Source organism: Ursus americanus, chromosome 34 (assembly GCF_024610735.1).
Source record: "Ursus americanus isolate L20-20 chromosome 34, mUrsAme1.1.p, whole genome shotgun sequence".
Classification (NCBI taxonomy): domain Eukaryota; kingdom Metazoa; phylum Chordata; class Mammalia; order Carnivora; family Ursidae; genus Ursus; species Ursus americanus.
Genome location: NC_142160.1, coordinates 17,666,286 through 17,689,110, shown reverse-complemented (window position 1 = coordinate 17,689,110; position 22,825 = coordinate 17,666,286). Strand labels below are relative to the sequence as shown.

The 22,825-nt window shown below is 36.0% G+C and overlaps 1 protein-coding gene across 3 annotated transcripts in view; it reads right to left on the bottom strand.

The window, feature by feature from the left end:
- The window catches only part of VPS13A (vacuolar protein sorting 13 homolog A), a 226,192-nt gene that overhangs the window by 107,810 nt on the left and 95,557 nt on the right, over positions 1–22,825 (bottom strand). For all 3 annotated transcript variants that reach the window (XM_045781058.2, XM_045781059.2, XM_045781060.2), the window contains exons 28-35: positions 22,623–22,682; positions 22,259–22,412; positions 21,436–21,552; positions 21,253–21,356; positions 16,089–16,256; positions 14,414–14,718; positions 5,090–5,237; positions 1,943–2,093 (exon numbers count right to left, since the gene is read on the bottom strand). In XM_045781058.2, the coding sequence (XP_045637014.2) occupies positions 1,943–2,093; positions 5,090–5,237; positions 14,414–14,718; positions 16,089–16,256; positions 21,253–21,356; positions 21,436–21,552; positions 22,259–22,412; positions 22,623–22,682 (1,207 nt within the window). The remainder of the gene's footprint in view (positions 1–1,942; positions 2,094–5,089; positions 5,238–14,413; positions 14,719–16,088; positions 16,257–21,252; positions 21,357–21,435; positions 21,553–22,258; positions 22,413–22,622; positions 22,683–22,825) is intronic.

Below are 22,825 nucleotides of genomic sequence, written 5' to 3'. Positions count from 1 at the left end.
CCTTGTTTATTTTGCTAGATTATATTTTCAAACTAATTTCTTTAGGAATGAGTATGAAGGAAGTAAACTTTCAGTCACTAGAAAATTTGAGAATTATTGTGTTTTCACATTTTATGGTTTGACTACATATAGAATCTTAACTTCAAAATCATTTTCCTTAGAAATTTGACTATATTGCGCCATTGTCTTTTTTCATCCATCTACCCTGTCCCATCCAGTTTAGTTCATGATACTCTAATTCCAATCACTTTTTTTCTAAGCCCCTAATAAACAGCTTGCTTTTGTTCTGAAACTAAAAATCTGACCTTTGTTGTTCTGACATTTCATGAAAATGTGTTTGCATGGGCAATCTTTGTTTATTCCATCTGCTTGAAACTCTAGATTTTTATAACCAAGAATTTATTTCAATATTTATTTAGCTCTAGAGATTTTCTTCTATCATTTCTTTGAAAGATTCTTCTCTTCCACTTTCTCAGTTCTTTCTCCTAACATACTTATTATTCTGGATTTTGCAACTTTCAAACTTTTTTTTTTTAAAGATTTTATTTATTTATTTGACGGAGAGAGACACAGCCAGAGAGAGAGGGAAGTGGGGGAGTGGGAGAGGAAGAAGCAGGCTCCCAGCGGAGAAGCCTGATGTGGGGCTAGATCCCAGGACTCTGGGATCACGCCCTAAGCCGAAGGCAAACGCTTAACAACTGAGCCACCCAGGCGCCCCGCAACTTTCGAACTTTTGAAAGGTCTATACTTCTTAAATTTTATCTCATTTTACGTCTCTATGGCTTATTTTTCTGCTGTGTCATGGGAGATTACATCAACTATATATTCCAACTCAGTACTTATATTTTAACCTCATGCTTATTGCATTTGTTGTGTTTCAAAATTTCATCAATCATATTTTTGGGTTCCAAGAACTCCATCTTATCTTGAGAGGGTGGAAGGTTTAGTGATGGTAAGATTCAGTTTCTGTATTCTCAAAATCCTCTGATTATGATTTAGAATTTGTTTTCTGTTTGTTTATGTTCTCTTGTTACCTGAATTACTTCTGTTTCACTCAGAAAACAGTATTATCTTATCCTGGTCTCTTTTATGATTAAGTTCTTGTTATTTTCTTAACCCGACCATGAATATTTTAACAATAAAGGACTAGGCTGATTATTGTACCCAGTAAGAACAGAGTTTCCTATAATGTTTTAAGTATAGGGTTGTTTTTGTGTTAGGATTCTCCCTGACTGGAAAAGGTGTGTGTTATCTCAGGGCTTTGCTAGAGTGGGTCTGGTAGACTAACAGGTTTCATTTTGAGGTAAGTAGGTTTAAGGATCCCCCCAAAATGCTAGAATGTGAATTATTATTCTTTTGAAGCACAGTCCTCCCAGCAGCCTTAAGTGACCCAATTCTCTCTTATGCGCTGGTGTTGAATTTAGAACCCAGTCAGGTTCCACACACCACATTAAATTCAGTATTAGATACAACCTCTGAGTTACAGTTCCCTCTGCCCTATTCTACCCATCTATCTTCCAGATACTTGCTGAAATTCATCATTTACTAATGATCATTCTTTCTTGACATCCTTAATATTCTGATACTCCTAATTTAATATAAAATATTCCATCTGGGATATATGCTGCACTAAGAATTAGGGAGAAGAGGGGGCATTGGGAGAAAAATTGAAAATAAGGACATATAGGACAGTTGGGATAACAAGAATAAATATGAAGGAATTTTGTCACAACACAACTAGGAATTTTGATTCAACAACAACAAAATAAACAGAATGCCTAATAACAGACAATTTAGAGATACCCAGATAGGATTAGCTAATTATAAAAGATCTATAAATCTTATTTTTGAAAAACTCAAACTAGAGAATGGAAAGGAGGAAGGAAGAAACGTGGGATTAGAGATGGGGAGGTGGAGGGCTAATTTGAGGTTAAGAACATACCTTCTAAATGGTGTGAAGCATTAGTAGCTCCACTATTAACGCTATTCTGATCTTTTATTCCTGCAGGTGAGGCACCACCACCTTCTTCGTACCATATATTGCCATATAATGTTTTAAAAATAGTTGTTATATCTTCTTGACTAAGAATGAACTGTGAAAAGAAAGATTTGCTTAACATTACTACTTTATATAGTGAGAAATTCTCTTATGCTGAAAAGCGAGTGTTTCATTTCAGTCCTCTACAAACCAATTTTTTAACGCATTAGATATTTCTACTAATAGGATATTCAGTTTCCTAAATGACCATGTGATCTTTAGTACTCTGTGAAATACAGAAATTAGATGTCAAAACCAATAAACTATGAATGATTAAGTTTTTTGTTATGAACATATCAATTAACCTAGTAATTTAAAACCTTTAAATTTATCTAGCTACTTTGCATTTTTTTTAGTTACTGAGCACCTCAATTTACAAATACAAATTACTCAAAAATATTCATTTGCATCATGAAAAATAGTTCACAATGTGTTTTATATGAATTATTTCATTTGAACCTCACAATAGTCCTAGGTATAAAGACTACATCCTGATTGTATAAGAAGCTGAAACTAAAATGGTTAAATATCATACTTAAATCCACTTAAAGAACTCATGCACTAACTCAAAATCCCATGTGTTGTGAATTTAGCCTAAAATCACCAACATAAGAACTATATCGAAAGCTATGATGGTTAGTTCTATGTCAACTTGGCTAGATCATAGGATCTATATACTTGGTCCAATATTATTCAAGATGTTACATATATGATATGTATATAGAATACATACAGGATGCACAGACCACCTACAAATACCCAGCCGCCTTCTGGGGCAGACCAACTAGGATGAAATTGGCTCTTCATGATCCACTGAAGTAGTTAACAGCTGCTGCTGCAGCCCACCTCAGGAGACCACATTTTTCACCCCTCCTGAACCTCATCCTCAGTGTCAGGGAGAGGCTAAAACTGAGTCATCAGGAAGTCGGTCTACTATATCCAGACCAAGTGTAGACACAGACACACACACACACACACACACACAAATACACACAGCCTATTGACTATGTTTCTCTGGAGAACTAAAATACAATAGCAATCATGTGGAAGAAAAAACAAAACAAAAAAAAACTATGAGTTTTAAATTGATGCTTAATCATCTCAAGGAAATAATTTTAATCCCACAAAACAAATTTGATTTGTACCAGGATTCCTTTGACTATATTTCAAAAATAATATACTAATCCAGTGTTTTCATTTATTCATGACATCTTATGTTTATTATGTATCTGGTACTACAAAAATTGTATGTTCATATAAATTAATAAGTTGAAGTTAAATATTACAACCATGTCTAAACCATGTCTTTCAATTAGTAAATGTATACTGAATGCCCCTCGAATATTGATATTAATGATCACTCTTCACTCCTGCCAACAGCTCGGTCCAGGAAGTTGCAAGAACTGTAAGGATCCCAGGACTGCTGGTCCATGGCTCCTACATGTCAGGACAGGCTATCTTGCTACTCCCAAATGTCTGACAAGTCAGAAATCACAAGATGCAGCACTTAGTCCAGATGCATTAGAGTAACTGATTCCAACTTCTCCCTGATCCAGGAGGGGTCAAATATGTGGACCCGGGTCCCTATCCGCTGACTTTTCAGGTGGATCAGGATAGGGGAAGACAATTTCATCTGCCCCGGAAGGCAACCAGCCCTTTACAGATGGTCTGCAGTACACCTGAACACGCTGCACGCATTCTTCCTGGAGAAGAGTGAAGCAAAATGGTGTCCCTATTGCCCCACAGAGATCTGCCTAAGACTTGGGCCTACTAAGGAGAGGATCTGTGCAATATGCTGGGTGAAACATGCTACTTATGTTTTAAAAGTTTCTATCAGTTGTCTTAAAATATAGAGAGACTTCAATTTTTATCTTTGAAAGATAATTTCTGGAGCACCTGGGTGGTTCAGTCGGTTACGTGTCTGCCTTTGGTTCGGGTCATGATCTGGGATCTTGGTGGTCCTGGGATCAAGCCCTGCATCAGGCTCCTGGCTCAGTGGCTTCTCCCTCTCCCTCTGACCTCCACTTGTGTACGCATGCGTGCTCTCTTGCTCATAAATAAAATCTTTTTTTTAAAAAAAAAAAGGAGATACTTCCCATTTACAAGTTAGGGAGTCTAATACGATCTTATACATTAAGAGCGTCAGGATTTCCAGTTGAGATGATCATGTTTTACACTCTAAATGTATTTCTGAACTAAAAATCTGAAACCTTGAAAAATGATGGTTTTCTCTTTTTGAATACATTTTTGGGGGGAGAGAAATAGAAATGAAACTGGGGGTGGGAGAAGGGAAGAGGATTTGTTGAGCAGGCTTCTTAAAGTAACCTTGTAGACAGAGTATGTGCTGCCGTCACTTTACCAAAGCATGTGATACAGTTTTGACTTCCGTGCAGTCAAAATGGAAGATTGGAAATTTTGGATAGTTACATTAAAGATCTGTCAAGCAGTATCAACCAATAGCTAGGTAAAGTTATGCATAAGAAACTGAACCATTTGCCATTTTTATCGTCAGCCTCTTCCATTTCTTCTAGGACCTTCTCTAGGTTATTTCACATATTGTCGTGGCTTTAAATACCATCTAGCTGCTGATGACTTTCACATTATTATTTCCAGCCTAGGACTCTCCGCTAAGTTCTAAATTAATATATTCAACTGACTACTTATCATGTCTGATATTTGCTTCCTGTATGGAATTTACCACAGTTTATAACTATTTTAATTACATGCTTTTGTACTTCTTTATAGTCTATCACACCTCTAGACCACCATGACTGGTAACCATTGCATTAGACCAGTTAGATTCCATGAAGCCAGAGACAATGCCATAGCTTCTTTGCTACTGTCTCTCCATATATAACATAGGACCTAACACAGAGTAGCCATTCAAATGTTTGCTGAATAAATGGAGAACATTCAATGAATTCTAATATAGCTACTATTTCAATTTTGACAAAGCTGATCAATATGTAACATCTACATCAAAATAACTTATGTTCCCACGCAATATTTTTAACCAACCAAACAGAAATCAACAAGCATCCAAAAAGTTACCTCCATGGGCTTTAGCTGAGCATTTACATTAAAACAAGGAACTTCCTGGTACCACTCCCACGATAAATTTCGCTCAACAATCACCTCAAGATTTAATGGCAATAGCAGATCTAGTACTTCCTGGTATGCATCATCAATAAATTGAGTCCTGTAAGTAGAAATAAAATTGTTTTGTTTCATATACACTCATAGTAAAAAAAAATTTTTATTCTATATACAAATACTAAAAATCAATAATTTTTGTACGTAAAGAAAAATAAAATCTACCCAGCCTCCCAAGTCAAAATGAGAGATATTCTATCCTACCGTGAATTTAGGTAACTTTCTCTGAGCTCAAGTTATCCATATTGTAGAAAACCCAATCTTTAGAATAAGATTTTGCAATATGTTGAAAAGTGCCAAAAACATGTAAGTTGGTCAGTAAGTCCTTAAAATGATGGCTATCTTTATATAATTGGAAAACATACAGTATCGAAGACCTCATTACAAAAGCAACTTAATTCACTCACTTAGGTATGGAGAATACCACATATCCCCTTAACTTGATAGCAAAGTTAGACCATATAGAATTTCTATTTCTGTGGATGAAAAACAGTTGAATATGGGAAATTTCATATTAAGTTGAATCATTATTTGCCTTTCCAAATATTCACAAGGGTAGGGCTGATGCTCAGGAATGATGAAAACAGGTTACTGAACCCATTTCAAGTAACAATGTGACCACAGAGGCCTCTCACTGTACAAGTTCAGTGACAACTTCAAAGTGGTACTCCTTAATAATGTACTTAACATTTTAACTGTCAGCAAATTCCAAATCCTTCAACTAGGGTATGAAAGTACGACTGGAGAATTTTAGATTCACTTACTCAAGTGGAGAGAAATATGGGAGTCATCAGGGACCTCTCAGAATGCCTAGTTATCATACCATTTTATGAATTAATTATAGAGTAACACCATACTCATGCATGCATGCTTGCAATCTCCACTTAATGGGAGTAAGCTGGGAAATTTAAAAGCCCTGTAAAGAATATTTCAAATGCAGTTTTATTTTTAAAATTTTTAATTTTTTAAATCCCAGTGTAATTAACATACAGTGTTATTAGTTTCAGGTGTACAATATACAGATTCAACAATTCTACACATTACTCAGTGTTCACCAAGATAGGTGCATTCTTAATCCCTTTCACCTCTTTCACCCATCTACTCACCCAACTCCCCTCTGGTAACCATCAGTTTGCTCTCTATAGTTAGAGTCTGTTTTTTATGTTATTAGTTTGTTCATTTGTTTCTTAAACTATACCAGTGAAATCCTATATATTTGTCTTTTGCTGAATGACTTATTTCACTTAGCATTATACCCTCCAGATCCATCCATTTGGTTGCAAATGGCAAGATTTCAGTACTCTTAAAATATTCTGATACATACACACACACACACACACACACACACACACACACACACACACTTCTTTATTCATCTATTGATGAACACTTGAGCTGCTTCCATAATTTGGCTATTATAAATAACGCTGCAATAAACATAAGAGTGCATATAACTTTTCAAATTTGTTTTTCATATTATTTGGGTAAATACCCAGTAGTGGAATTAATGGATTGTATGGTAATTTTATTTTTAATTTTTTGACAAACCTCCATACGGTTTTTCACAGTGGCTGTGCCAGTTTGCATTCCAACTGACAGGGCACAAGGGTTCCTTTTTCTCCATATCCTTACCAACACCTGTTGGCTTCTTGTGTTTTTGATTCTAGCCACTCCGACAGGTGTGTGACAATATCTCAATGTGGTTTTGAATTTCATTTCCCTGATAATGAGTAACGCTGGGCATCTTTTCATGTGTCTGGGGCCATCTGGATGTCTTCTTTGGAGAAATGTCTGTTCACCTTTTCAGCCAACTTTTTAAACTGGATGTGTGTGTGTGTGTGTGCACGGGTGCGTTGAGTTGTATAAGTTCTTATGTGTTTTGGATAATAACCCCTTACCAGATATATCATTTGCAAATATCTTCTCCCATTCACTAGGTTATCTTTTTGCTTTGTTGGTTATTTACTTTGCTGGGCAGAAGATTTTTATTTTGCTGTAGTCCCAATAGTCTGTTTTTGCTTTTGTTTCCCTTGTATGTAGCTGTTTTCTTTTCTCTTGCTGCTTTTAAGATTCTATCACTACTTTTTCCCCATTTTTATTACTATGTGTCTTGGTGTGGACCTTCTTGGGCTGATTTTGTTGGGGGCTCTTGCTCCTTCCTGGATCTGGATTTCTGTGTCCTTCCCCAGGTTCGGGAAGGTTTTGGCTATTATTTCTTCAAATTTTCTGCTACCTTTTCTCTCTTTCCCTTCTGGGATCCCAATGCTGTGAATGTTATTACACTTCATGGTGTTGCTGAGTTCTCTTAATCTACTTTCATTTTTTTATTAATCTTTTCTGTCTGGTTGCTTGTTTTGCATTGCTCTGTCCCCCACGTCGCTGATCCATCTTTGTTTAGTCTATTTATTACCTCTCATGTATTTTAAACTTCAGTTATTGAGTTATTAATTTCTGATTGGTTCTGTTATGTCTTCTTTCTTTTTGTTCAGTGAGACCCTTAAGTCCTCCCCTCTTTTCTCAAGTCCATGAGTATCTTTATGACCATCACTTTAAATTCACTGTCAGGTATATTATCTCCATTTTGTTTAGCTCTCTTGCTGTGATTGTGTCCTGTTCTTTCATTTGGGACATATTCCTCTGTCTCCTCATTTTGTCTAACTCGGTGTCTGTTTCCATGTGTTAGAAAAATCAGCTATGTCTCCTGTTCTTGAAAGAGAAAAATCAGCTATGTCTCCTGCTTAAGAAGTCCTATAGTGTCCTGCAGTGCAATGTCCCTTGTTCACCAGAATGCAGTGCTTCAGGAGTATCCTCTAGGTGTTATGTGCACCCTACTCTAATGACTGAGCTGAATTTGCCTTCAGTCCAATTGCCTGAGATGGCTCTCTTTGCCTATTGTGGGCAGAGTTTGGTCCCTGTGTTGCTAGTAGTCCAGTCTGGGGCTACCTATTGACTTGGGTCAGACCAGGTGTTTGCCAAAGCAGTGGTAGCAATGAACTACAGGAGCCTCTCCCTCTGTTGTCCCTGAGAAGCTTTTGTTAGTGGATGGGGCCTGCAATCGGACCAGATGTCTGCCCCCAGCCTATGCTGAGGCCATAGGTGAACTCCTATGTGTGGTTATTTCCCTTCGCTCTGTTGTAGGAGTCCCTCTGGAATGGTGCTGGCCCCTTTTGGTGCTGCTTACACACTGCCAGGTCTGTGCCACTTCTTTGGATGAACTCCTGCCAAGGGCACATTGGAGGGGAAAGGTCTGCCGGAGAATGCGTGGGCAGGGTGTGTGGTGCCAGCAAGGTCCGCACTGGTCTGCTATGGGAGGGGACCTTCAGCCAACTAGGAAAACTGCCCAGCCACGATGGCTGGAGTGGGTCTGCAGTGTGTGCAGGGAACAGGGCACACGATCAGCGAGCTGGGTAGAGAGTGTGTTTGTGCCGTGCTGGTTCCCACAGGTCTCCATGTGTCTATATTGTGGCGCAGGGGAAGGCAATGGCAATGGTCAGCTTCTTTGTTCTTATGTAAGATTCCCAAAGACCCCCTATCCCTTCTGCACATGCTCTGAGACTAGTAAATAAATCTCCTTCCTGTATACCCCAGACGTTTTACGAACTGCTGCTCGTATTTCAAGGGGGCTATTTATTGAGCTGTCTCTTTGATGGTGGGTATTCAGGCTCCCATTGTACTCTGGCTTTCCCAGAGCCAAGCCTGTGGATTTTAAAGTTCCAGGTATTAAGTCCCACTGATTTTAAGAACTTGCTAAATTACGCCCCTATGATTTTCAAAGCCAAATGTTATGAAGATTCATCTTTTCAGTGGGATCCCCTGTGCCTGGGGTGGGATCTGTATCTCTCTCTTCTCCATGACCATGGGTGTCCCTCCTTCCTATGGATGGACGGCCCTGAGAGTCAGTCTGGCTCCCCACCATGTCTCCGCCCTTCCTATCCTCTTTGATGTGGCCTCTTCTCCACATTTAGCTGTGGAGAGTCTGTTCTGCCAGGCTTCAGGTCATTTTCTGGGTTATTTATACTGATTGTTATCAGTTATCTAGGTTTATCCATGAGACAAGGTGAGCCTAGGATCTCCCTACTCCACCATTTTTTCCAGAAATTCCTCATGTGCAATTTTAATAGGTGCATGTTATATGACACATAACTAAGTCATTTTATCAACCTTCTGTTGTTAAAAAGTTATGTTGTTTTTAATTCTTCACTATAATACTTTATCTCTGTACATATCTTTGAGTTAGTTTCTTCTTCTGGACAAACTGCAAGAAACATTAATTGCTGTGTCAAAAGATTACTTCCTTAAAAAAATTCTCCTTATCAGTACCAACCAATATCTGGGGTAGATACCTTTTCTATGCTCTCACACATTCTATCTAATAGTATTTTAATAGTTTATTGTCTTGTCTGCAGTTTCAATTAGAATAAAAGCTTCATGAAAGAAGGGACTATGTTTATCTTATTCTGCACTGTACTGCCAGTCCTTCACTTAGATTACTGCAGTATGTCATGTGCTGTACAATTATTTGCGGAAATAAGAAGGCAGAATGTCACTTTGTCTGACACCTCAGTTGGGAACATAGGCTTTGGGAGATCAACATTTGTCATGGCTAAGCACATGTAGAAATAACCGTAAAAGTATCATGAGTATTGATTTCGGGATTACAAACAGGTTTTAGCGAGTGGGAAAATTCACAAATATGGAACCTCTAAACAACAGGATTGACTACATATATGAATAATGAAGATACACATACACACATGTGGTCAATCACTGGCTTTCTATTCTGTTTCATTATGTTAATCATTTTACTTCATAATACATTTTAGAAGTATTTAATACAATTCAATCTATTTTAGTAGTACCTCAAATGTTATGATGTCTCCATTCCCCATCTCAATTTCTTCTTTTAAAAAAAAAAATCTTCGAGACATCTTTTCCATTTATATTTCAAAAAAAAATATTTCACAATTTTTGAAAGACTTGAAAAAGAACTGCTATTTGATTTTTATTGAGAATGCATTAAATGTATAAATTAATGCATACAAACTAATATCTCTATAATATTAGGTCTAGGAAAATAGTCTCTCCACATTTATTCAAGATTTCTTTCTGGCCATTTTAACCAGTTAAGTTATACAATTTTCCTCACAGAAATATTGTTAAGTATCTTTTTAAAATTTTACATTGCAATTCATAGCTTTGTAACAAAATGATTTCAACAGAGGTGGTCACAACTATGAAATACTTATTTGTCTTGATGTGCTTTACTCTGAAGCTGTAACCAAACTGAATTTCCAAGTATCAATAATTTTAAAATTATTTCAGGGAAAATTGATTATACTCTATAACTGAGTAATTCTATTTCTAGAAATTCATCTATAGGAAATGAATTATCCTAAAGACATGAGTAGAATGTCATATAAGTATTGATGAACAATTGTATCAATTATCATTACAGTGTTATTTATAACAGCAAAAGAACCCAGAATCAAATTAACTTTTTAATAACAGGCAAATGAATTTTTAAAAACCTGCAGAATAAAGTGAAATATTTAGAAAAAAAATGTTGCACTCAAAATAACATGGAAAAATACTTACAGCATACTGTTAAGGGAAAAAATGAATTTAAGATCCAAAATAGACAATTTTTATTTTACTCAAATATATGTGCAGAAATAATTAACTAGAAGAAACACACCAAATTATTAGTACTTACCTTTCAGTGGTCGTATTGTCAGCAATCTTTTCTGTTCATCCTAATATCATTTTATGTATTTCTTCAATAAAAAGTTAACTCATTTTTGGACATAAAAATAATAAATATTTTTTAATACTCTAGAGATATTTAGTGAACTCTTTTCAAAACAATCTATTTGTAATATAGGCTCACACCTAATTTACATCTACCATTTCTTGAAATAAGGCAAGATGTGATTATAGATCATCTTTTTTAGTAAATTTAGACTTTTATACAGTTTAAAAGTTAATGAGCCATCTAAAGTTTAAATCATTACGCTTTATTATTAAAATAGCAGTCTCTCGCCTCAATATTTTCCTATGATTTTTGTATTCTCTGGACTTGGCTGAACAAATCACTCTACATTTTCCAATGGCTTCACTAACTGTATCACCTTAAACCCGGCTTTCCATGGAGCTCTATCATACAGAGGCCAATTTTTCTCCAACACACTATCAATCTCAGGGTTAAGAGATATAGAAATCATTTTCCTTAATTTGCAATGATACTCCCCAACTCTCACTCCAATCCCTTTAAGCATATCAACCAGGTTTACCACCTTCTACTTCTTGCTTTAATCCATCAACTAGTCAGCGTTTATTTTTGAACTTTGAGATTGATGAATCTCCAGTTTCTAAAGCCCTCTCTACATTCTTTTACTCTAGCAGTACCCTCGTCTTTGATTTCTTCCATCTCCATTATCCATCAACATGACTCTCAATATTTAACAATCCTGTCCCACTACCGTGAGTCACACCTGCTTGTTAATTCACGGTTAACAATATCAACAGAGTCCTCAACATTGTCTCAACATACCCTCCTGGGCTGCCCCCCATCTTTCTCTGCCTGCTCTTAGTCTCTTTTGAGAAATATATGTTCCTTATGTATTGGCATTTGTGAGCATTCTGTCCCATATGTCCCACTCTACAAACTGTGTGATAATGGCTTTAATAACTACCTACATATTCCTAAGGACTCCCAAATCTGGAAGTCCAAACACTCTAATATCTACACACATATGTCTAAGTGCCTTCCAATCTCTTTCTATGTATCTCCATATCAAAGTCAGACAACAACTTCCAAGTTACTTTGCCATTAGAGAACTCAATGTCTCCAGCTCAACTGTTTTTTTCTGCATTGCTCTATCTTATCTCAGTGAACTGCATTATTACCAAATACTGAATTTTACAAACCTGCAACCCAAAGTCAAATTTAACTTCTCTCCTTGAACCCTAATCAACAATCTCTTACTAAATTCTACTTTTAAATTTCTCTTAACTGGTTAATTCTCCACCACCTCACTTCCCTACCCTAGAGAGCATTACATATTATTCATAAGTGAATCACTCCAGTAGTTAATAAACCATTCTTTCAACTTCCAGTTTTGTCTCCTTTTCACCTGGTTTTCTACAACCCTTCCAAAATCTAAATGTGATTCTAGTTTTGTGCATCAGCTCAGTAAACTCATTAAATAACACCTACCTCAACAATGAGGTAGGTACTATTTATTCATCCTTTGTAAAGACTGCTCATTATTATACTTCTTCCTTGCACAGTAACTGAGACATACTAGGTGCTTAATAAGTACGTAAATACTCAATTGTTGAAAAGTTCTCCTTCCATCCAAGATGAAATAATATGAACCGAGTTTACCATCCTGCCTGAAACAACTACCCCTCACCAAAAAAAACCCCACATAAAATGCATTAAAATGTGGTTTTCAAGACAGAACATCAGGCAACTCATTCCTGAGAGTTGGTAAACAAGCAAACAAACAAAAATCACAACAACAACAAGGTGAGCCCTGTGTTTGCTCCAACTTCTATGTTTTGAGATAATTTACAGGCCATGGTAAAGGGAGGGATAAGCCAGGAAAGGACCAGCAAAGTCCACAAGTTGAGAAGACAGAGCTGAGCGTCCAAAAAGAACAAGGTAGCTAAGTTCAATGGTAAAATGCCAGAGAGAAACTCTGAAATTTTAACACTAAGTGCCCACATTAGATAAGAAATGTTCAAAGCAGTAATCTTAGCTACCACCGAAAGATACCTACAAAAAGAGCAAAATTAAACCCAAAGTAAGCAGAAAGAAATATCAAAGAAGAAATCAATGAAAAAGAAAAGAGAACAACAAGAGAGAAAAATCAAAAGGTAGTTCATTAAAATTAGTAAAATGATATAAATTTTAAGTATCAAGAATAACGGGGATGATATCACTACAGATATTAATGGATAAAAGGAGTATTATGGACAACTTTATGCCATAAAATTTTACAACTGAGATGAAATGAACAAATTTCATGAGAAAAAATTAGAGATCACTTGAGAAAAAAAAATCTGAATAGTCCTGAGTTTATTAAAGAAATGGAAATTGTGGTTGAAAATCTCCCACAAGTAAATTTCAGGTCCAAATGGCTTCAATGGTGAATTCTACCAAATATTTAAGAAATACTACAATTGTACACAAACTGTCACACATGTATCCATGTCAAAACTTTCAAACTATATACTTTAAAAATATGCAATTTATTACATGCTGATTATATCTCAATACAGCTCCTTTAAAAATATTCAACTAATAGAAAGAAGGGCCAGGGACACCTGGCTGCCTCATTTGGTAGAGCATATGACTCTTGATCTAAGGGTCATGAGTTCAAGCCCTATGTTGGGCAAAGAGCTCACTTTAAAATTTTTTTAAAAAATTAAAACTAAAATTAAAATTTTAAGTTTTAAAAAAAAAGAAAGAAAGAAAGAAAGAAGGGCTGGAGGGAGCCACACCAGCCAGAGGTCAAAGAGAAGTAGATGTAGCAAAATAAGGGGAATGAAACAAAGAAAATGAGATCAAAGAAAAATGACAGGAAGAAGAGGGCAAGTCAGTGTTATAAATAGAGGGATCCAAGTTGGGAAAGAAATAGTGTTAAATCTAGAACAGGTGATTAGAAATAGCATGGAAACACAGTTAAGTCGTTCTGGAACTATTCGCTTATTCTCCTAATTTGTATTAGGAGATTCCCTTATTCTCCTAATTCATAATCCTATGCCCAATGATTACATATGATGTATTCTGTGTTTTATTTTGTTTTAAATTAGAGCATCAGATCCACAGCACAAAGCTGATAGAGTGGTTTGGTTAATGCTGTTATTACAAAGTGAATAAATGTATTATATTAGAAATTCTCCCACTTTTTTATAACCTTATAATTTACAAAAGAACTACAAAAAAGCACAAATATACATCCTCAGATAATACACTGTACAGTGTTCCTAATTATCTAAGGAGTAATTTTCAAATACCATCTAGGTTTTCAAAAAACTGGGAGAGTATTAATAGATCTTGCCAAAAAGCTTGGGGAAGAGAAAAATCTCAAAACTAAGTATAGTTACATAAAGTAAAATCTCCCTGTACACAGAAGACTCAGGATACCAAAACCTTTAATGTAGAAAGTTTGAAAAAGACTGCATTCTCCACAAATGTACCTAAGCAAAGCTTACCTGTATAGTCGCATTTCACTCAGCCTTATTGTTATCAAATCAATAACGGGTGGGGGGTTGCTCTGGCTCTCTGTTATTATATGGAATGTGTTTGTCATTGTAATTAGTCCAAAATCAGCAACAAAAACATTTTCAGAAACTGGAGACTGTGGGATGACCACCACTGGGGCTTTGATGTTAACATCCAACGCCATTCTAGAACTCCTCTGTGCCAATTCTTTTACACCAGTAGCAGCCATTCCTGCTGCCTGAACAGTAGCCTCAGCGAAGGCTTGTTTAGCAGCTTGAAAATTATCTATAAAAGCCTAAAAGATAACAGAATTATATTCTTACAGTTACCATTAATGAATGATTGTTAAATATATCTTGATGCTTATGATTTCACTCCCATGAGAAAAATTTTTTCTTGGTACAACCAAGCATTCTTTATTCAAAGTCTGGTTGTCTGTATTAAATCTCAATTTTCTGCAATAAAAGTTGAGAAACACCAGGATACAGAAACAGTGGAAAAAACAAAAATCTTGTCCCTACAACACAGCAACATGCAGATATTTCAAGGTTTCACTGGCAACTCTTTTCCTTTATTATCTCACTTTCCCTAAAGGCTAAGCAAGCATACTGTATTTCCCTACAGAGCCTCAATGGACTGTGATAGCTTATTTATGTTTGTAAGACAAAAAGTAACAGAAAAATTATAAAATATGTTTGTCAAGAACTCTAAAGTTTTTTTTAATTCTGAACTCTAGAAAATACTTCAGTAATGTAAAATATATCTAGAATTATACTTAATTTTAAAATTATACTTCATTTTCATGTTTCAAAACAATTCATTTTCAGTAATTTTTGAGTAAAAGGCAGGGCTTTGGGACATAATGATTTTGATTTATAAAAATAAATCAGAAAAAATAAAAATTAGACCAGGGATGTTTGTTCATCTTTACTATCTGTGTATGAAAAAAAATCATGGCTATGGGAAAAATTGTATCATAACCTCAGTTTAAAAGATCACAAAAATAGCGACATTATTTAGAATCAACTGATTATCTAGTTTATACACCAAAATTTAGAGACCACATTTTTTTAAAAAGTGAATACTGAAGTCATAGAGACAGGTATGACACTCACAGGAAAAAATTAATAGCTGACAGCAAGGGAAAAACGGGGGAAAAGACTGAAAAGGAGAAAAGAACACAAAACACCTTGTGGTGGTATCATACAAAATTAATTCTAAACACTTTAAAGCCCCACATGATCACAGTTACAATATGCAATAGAAAATACAATTTCCATAATGATTACATGAGACCAAAACAAACTTCAATTATATATTTAATATATTTCATTAGAATTATAAGTCAGGTAAAACAAAGACTTAAACCAATTATATATAAAATAAAGAATTCAATTAATATATACAACAAATCCTATATATGGTCTATAATGTACATATTTAATACATTAGTATGCATGTATGAATTAACTGGACTATTCTTATATGAAAAAGATTTTATATAAATAATACACTGTGCATTTCAGTCATGATAAAGGATACCCAGAAAATTATGAAAAATCAGGGAAAAAAATAATGCAAGGAATTTTTGCTCTTTACCTATGTCTGACACCCAGCAATTTCCAACTAGTAGGAAAAAATAAAAAATTTGATTAACATACTTACCAATATAGAATAAAGAAATTTTGTGACAAAAACTACTTCAATGCAACCGACAGTTAAATTAACTTGAACATCAACCACGTTCATATCTGTGTATGCAGAACCAGCAGTTGCATCCACAAAAGAAATCATTTTGAAGCTAAAAACTTCTTTTCCAGTGATGTAAACAGCCTTAATGAGAGAAAATTCAAGTGTCAAAATCCACTTGTGAAATGTGCTTTCAGTACAAAAATAAAGCACAAAATAATGAAACACACGTATTTGGAAAATCTTCCTAAGTATTCAAGCCAAGTACAAATAAAGCAGTAATTCTAACTAGTGTTTGTTTTGTTTTAATGTAAGCCCCATGCCCAGTGCCCACACTCACAACTCTGAGAGTGAGACCTGAGCTGAGATCCAGAATTGGACACTCAACCGACTGAGCCATGCAGGTGCCCCCTAACACCTTTATCAGAACCTAAACGGCAAGGTTTTTCAAACTGGTGATGGCAGCTTCCTTTGTGGGTCATGAAATTAGTTTAGTAGGTCTGGCCCAACATTTTTTTCAATAATATTTTTTCACACTCTCGCTCTCTAAACTAAAGAAAAATGATCGGACCATACATTTTCATTTAGTGCGTATACTTATATAATAAGAGTAGCCATATGAATGTATTATTTGGTCACTGTAAAAAGTTTGAAAAACACCGTACCTTTGCAACTCAATGAAACCTACTTCTCTTGATTTATGTGAATAGGTTTTCCAGATTCTTCAAAAAGTCTCCTCCTATCACTATAGTTCTCTTATTAGTTTGTGAAGGGTCATCTCAACTGCTGAATAAGACTTACCTACGGCAGTTTGAAATCTCAAGCTCTGCACTACTAGTGAAAAATGGTAGAGACAACAGCACATGTGAAATGTCAAAAACATTTTGGAAGATGGACATATCATCAACTAATTTCGTTTATATCTTTCCTGACCCTCCTAAATGCTAGAAGCCGGAAAGCTGAAGAGCCATCAAAAAAGCAAATGAATTCCAACATGGAACAAAGAAAACCTAAGAAATCAAAGAAATTAAGGAGCTCTGAAGGCGGAGGTGCAAGATGAGGCTGAAAAAAGCCTACAGGAGTTCTGCTTCTGTCTCAGATGTAGAATGCTGAGCAGAGGCCCATTCCAAACCTTAACGGCAACCACACCACCACCAAAGAACCAGATAAACTATAAAACCGTAACTTTTCTTAAAAACCATTAGAAATTTGAGGCTACAAGCCAACCAAGCAGCCTAAAATCTAAGGATAAAAAAAGTACCTTCAGGAGAGACAGAACACAAGCACCAGTTTACCTGTGTTAAGGGGAAGGAGAAGGAGATGCCAGGTACCACACAAGCTAGATAAGAAGAATCCAGCCAAAATGGTAAAGGTGGACTATGGACTAATGTGAGATATAGAATCTCTGGCAGCCACAGACCCAAGAAGAGTTCACTCCCAGTTGCAAGGACTTCACGGGGAGCTCTCTGCTAGGAGCTTATGAGAAATACTGGGGGCAGAGTAGAAGATGAGAGAAAGCTTTCCTTGGTTATGACCCTGGAAGAGGGAGAAGTCTTCATTGCAAAAAGGGCCAAAAGACCACCAGGATTATTCTCTTCTCAAAACAAAACCTTAAGAAACTAGGAGAGGGGTGCCCAGGTGGCTCAGTCAGTTAGCGTCTGACTCGGGTTTTGGCCCAGGTCATGATTTCAGGATCCTGAGATCCAGCCCTGCCTAGGGCTCTGCACTCAGTGGGGAATCTGCTTAAGGATTCTCTCGTCCTCCCCCTCCTCTCCTCCCCATTCACACTCTTGCTCTCTAAAATAAATAAATCAATCTTAAAAAAAGAACCTAGGAGAAAGGCAATACTTTGTTGTCCTCAGGAACAGGTGAAGACACTATGCCTCAGGGGCTAGGATAAAAGAAAACCCCTTCTACACCCATGCAGAGAAACCTTCTAGGGGCCACACCATTCTAATTCACCTTCTCCTAGGGCAGGGAAGAATACCTCTCCCCATAGGAACTACTAAAGAGATGAGTCAGATGCCATGGAAAAGAGGGACAGATACATAAAGAATGCCCTCTTTTTTTTTTTTTTTAAAGATTTATTCATTTTAGAGAAAGAGCACATGCAAGCAGAGGGAGGGTAGAGGGAGAGAGAAGCAGACTGCCTACTGAGTGTGGAGCCTAACACAGGGCTCAATTTTTGGACCCTGAGATCCTGACCTGAGCTGATCAAGAGTGAGATGCTTAACCGACTGAGCCACCCAGGCACCCCATGAATGCCCCCATTTTAGAAACTTAAAGGAACAGGCATGGCGAGGACTGGAAGAGGACTAGGACAACTGACAAGTCTACCCAAAACACCTCTCTGCCAACAAAATACTCACCATCAAGCAGGAAAGCACTGAAGAAAAAGCAGCAGTAAACGATCATGAAAGAAACGGTCAAGAGTACAGAAAGAGGGGTGCCTGGGTAGCTCAATCGTTAAGCGTCTGCCTCTGGCTCAGGGTGTGATCCCAGGGTCCTGGGATCGAGCCCCACATCGGGGTCCCTGCTCAGCAGAAAGCCTGCTTCTCCCTCTCCCACTCCCCCTGCTGGTGTTCATTCTCTCGCTGTGTCTCTCTCTGTCCAATAAATAAATAAAATCTTAAAAAAAAAAAAAGTGTACAGAAAGAGAAATTTTTAAGGTATGGAAGTAGAGGGAAGATCAAATACAGAGCATGGAGCAGCATTCCAGGAACAAAGTCCCCCATCCTAAGCACAAAATATAGCTGAAGGAATGTGTAGTATAATGAAGGCAATCCTATTAAACAAGAAAACTCAAACCCAGCTCAGCTCTCCATTAAACTGTCTCAATCTCCATGCTAATAGCCTAGCAGAGAAAGTACCCATTATCAGACATAAATATTGCTCATTTCAGTATGTGTCCTATACATGATCTGTCACATTCAATCAGTAACTAAGATATACCACAAAAAGCAAGGAAAACCAAAACCCAACAAATGACAAAGAAATCAACAGAACCCAGGCCTGCCTGTAACACAGACGTTGGAACTTCCAGGCAGTGAATTTTAAGTTCCTATGATTAATAATGGTAAATGCTTCTAGTAGAAAAGGTAGAAAATATGCATGAACAGATGAATGTCAGCAAAGAAACAGATGAAAGAAGAATAAAGAATATATTAACGACTAAAAAAAAAACTTGGAACAGAGATGAAGAATATCTTCTATGGGTTAATACGTGGGTTCAACAGACCCAAGGATAAAAAATAAAAATAAGTGGGTAATTCTTGTAAACATTCACTTTTAAAACATACTTCTATAAAAAAGATATAAGAAACTAATTTACAATGATATCTTCTTATTTCATAAGAATGTTAGATCAGCTAGACTCCTTCTTAGAGTCCATGTTATTCTATATTATGTATAACGCACGTAAATAACAATTATCTGTACAATGGTTCTAGGGTAAACAGAGGATGATGCTCCAGAACAGATGCAAATAGTCTGAGAACTCCAGGTATCCTTTGCCCAATTTCCCAAAAAGCTGAGGGGCTAAAATACATTATTGTGCCCAAAACCCATTCAGAGCACAATAGTCTGTCATGGCACAGTAATTAGGAAGCTTTGATCTGGGGCAAAATGTTGTCCTTCTAATTCCTTGACATGTGGAGAGTTACCGAACCAAGGCAGTTTGTTTAAAAATCACGTACATTGGAGGAGCACCTGGTGGCTCAGTCGGTCAAACGTCAGACTCTTGGTTTCAGCTCAGGTCATGATCTCTGGATCATGAGATCGAGTCCCGCGTTGGGCTCTGTGCTCAGCACAAAGTTTGCATGGGATTCTCTCCCTTTCCCTCTCCCTCCCCTCCTGTTCCCCAGCCTCCCCTCCCCCACCCCACCCCCCACACTCTCTAAAATAAATAAATAAAATCTTTTTTAAAAATCTAAAAAATCATGTACACTGGAATCAAAGTCAAGGAATAGGGAGAGGGAAATGGGGATGGGGCAAGAAGACCGAAGTACGAAACTTTTCATTTTGTAGCTTTTTGTAAATTGTTTTTTTTAACCTTACAGATGCATTAATAATAAAATTAAATAGGAGAAAAAAAGTAAATGCCTTGGGTTACATTATCAGTTCCATTACTAACTACTTGTGTGACTTTTAGTAGATGGACTTATTTATGTGAGCTTTACTTCCTAGACAGGGCAAATAAAATGCATAATCTACTTCTTAAATGCTTTAGTACTTTTGTTTTTTTCTTAAAAGCAATAGAAGCGCATTAAATCATGGCTTCCGGAAAATTTCTTGTTCCTTATTACTATGGACCACACACATTTGATGCTTTGGCACCTTGTTTTCTCACACTAGCAAGCCTAATAACAAAATATAAAGAGTAAGGATTTTTATTTAACAGAAAAATCAAGTCATCACTGTATCTCATCAGTATTATTGGCTAAACCTCACTTATTTCCTTTCACACTCCAAACTCTGACTTCATGACTCAAGAAGTACCTCAGCCTTTTCTGATCCTACTCCTTGATGTTGTCTTCACTCTCTTAAATATACCATCTTACATAGAGGCTCGACTGTTCAAAAATTACCTGTCCAACTCTACAACAGTATCTGGACCAAGAACCTTACTGTCTTATACCCAGTACTAATACTGATCCCTTCGACCACTAGCCATCCGTTCAAAGGACTCAGTTAATATTGTGAACAGCTATACCATAGTAAGTACCCATGAAAATAAACTTAAAAAATAATCTCATCTGTTCAGTCTGACTTCATACCCTCTGCTGCTGAAATCTGAAATGCATCACAAAGTTCACGGTATTTGGAGAAGAACAAAAAGAAAGAAAAAAAATGAAAAAGGCATTTACTAACTGCCCCTCCTTAGCCCCCAACTATGTTTCAGGAGCATTATGTAAACTTATTTATGAGATACTTAATCCTCATTTTACAAATAAAGAAACAGAATCTCAGTTTAGGTCACTCAACTGCTAAGGAACAGAGCTAAGATACAAACCCAATTATGCCTAACTCCAAAACCCATCCACTTAATAGCCACATTGCTAAATTTCAGCAACTAATTTATATGACCAATGTTTAAGGACAAGCATATTTAATGAGGTACTATTAAGTAACAAATTCATACCTTTTTGTATACGGCTGTCTTATCAGAATCCAAAACAATTATATTCCTTAGCTTTGCATTTATTTCAGTTGCAGCAGGCCTCATAACGATCTCAGAATCAAGCCCTAAGGGAATACAAGAATGACTGAATGGCTTTTCTTCCATTTAATAGTTCTGAATTTATTTTTTCTGAAATTTTAGTACCTTCAATCTTAATTTCAGCAATGTTACGTTTCTGATCTTGAATAAAGATCTGTAAACAAGATAATTCCACTAAAATCTGCCAGGTAATAATATCTTCGTTCTTGGATAGTTTTAAAGCTGCAAAAAAATAATTGTAAAACATAAGGAAAAAGTTTAGTAGTTAGCTCACTACCCTTATAAAGTAACCGAAGTATAAGAAAAATTAATGATAATACTAAGGAAAATCTGATTTGCCATTCCATTGAAAGCAAGCAAAATAATCTTGTCACTACTCAATTAGGGATTCTAAAAAAAACCAATCAAACCTAATAAAAACAAAGCCAAACAAATCAGACCCAACAAAAAACAGTTCCTAGATGAGACTAATATTTAAACCTAAAAAATTATAGTTGTAAAACCACAAATCACTTGAGACACAATGATTATGAGGTAATACTTCTCATTGTCAAACCTCAACTTTTCATTGCTTAAAAAGTACTTGATTAAAAAGCACACCGTGAAGTGATTCAAATTTTCTCAGTTCTATTTTTCTAATCTAAAATTATGATATTAAATGCATGAATTTTAATCCAAATCAAATACTAGCACTGTATAATATCTGACTAAAAAGATTAATGTGATAAATAAAAGTCACATTTTCTTAACTGGTAATCACTTTCTTTAAGTATCATTTTCTAAAATTTACCTGGATATAGTAATCTTTCTAGATATTAATCTAGGCAATAGAATTCTGAAGCCAATATTAGGCATGAATAATAAAGCAAAAGCTAATTTATTATTGATCCACATGGTAAAAAACTTTGAAGCTGAATTTTAAACATACGCATTTTTTTAACGACCTCTCCTTTGTCTTCAGTCTCTGCAACAGACACTGGAGCTGGTTTTTCTTCCAATTGTGGAAGTATATTATTAAAATAATTTATTGTATTCAGAAGTGCTTCAGTATGTAAATGAATATCCAAAGAGGAAAAGTTCACCTAAAGAACAAAGCTGATTTTAGTAACAGGTCAATAAATATTTGTTTGCTGCTCGGTATAAGGCACTATGGTTTGTGGTATAAAGGATAAAGAATTTATAATATTCTATTTTTATCTTCAAGGATCATACAGTTGTAGTTATAAAAGTTTTCATAATATATTTACTTAAAAATACAGTATCTAATTAAAAAATAAATTATTCATTCATACCTTAATCAGTTGCATAGCATTGTTATAAGCACTTTTTAAGTTGGGTAGATTCTTTTCAGCCTATCCAAAGAGAAAAAAAAAAAAGCAAATCTGTTCGAGTATCTTAGGAAGACATATAGTATACACAATTTCAACTCCATAAGGGCCTTCCTAATTCTTCCTCTATGTGACAGAATTGTCTATCAAGTATCCAAATACTGTGC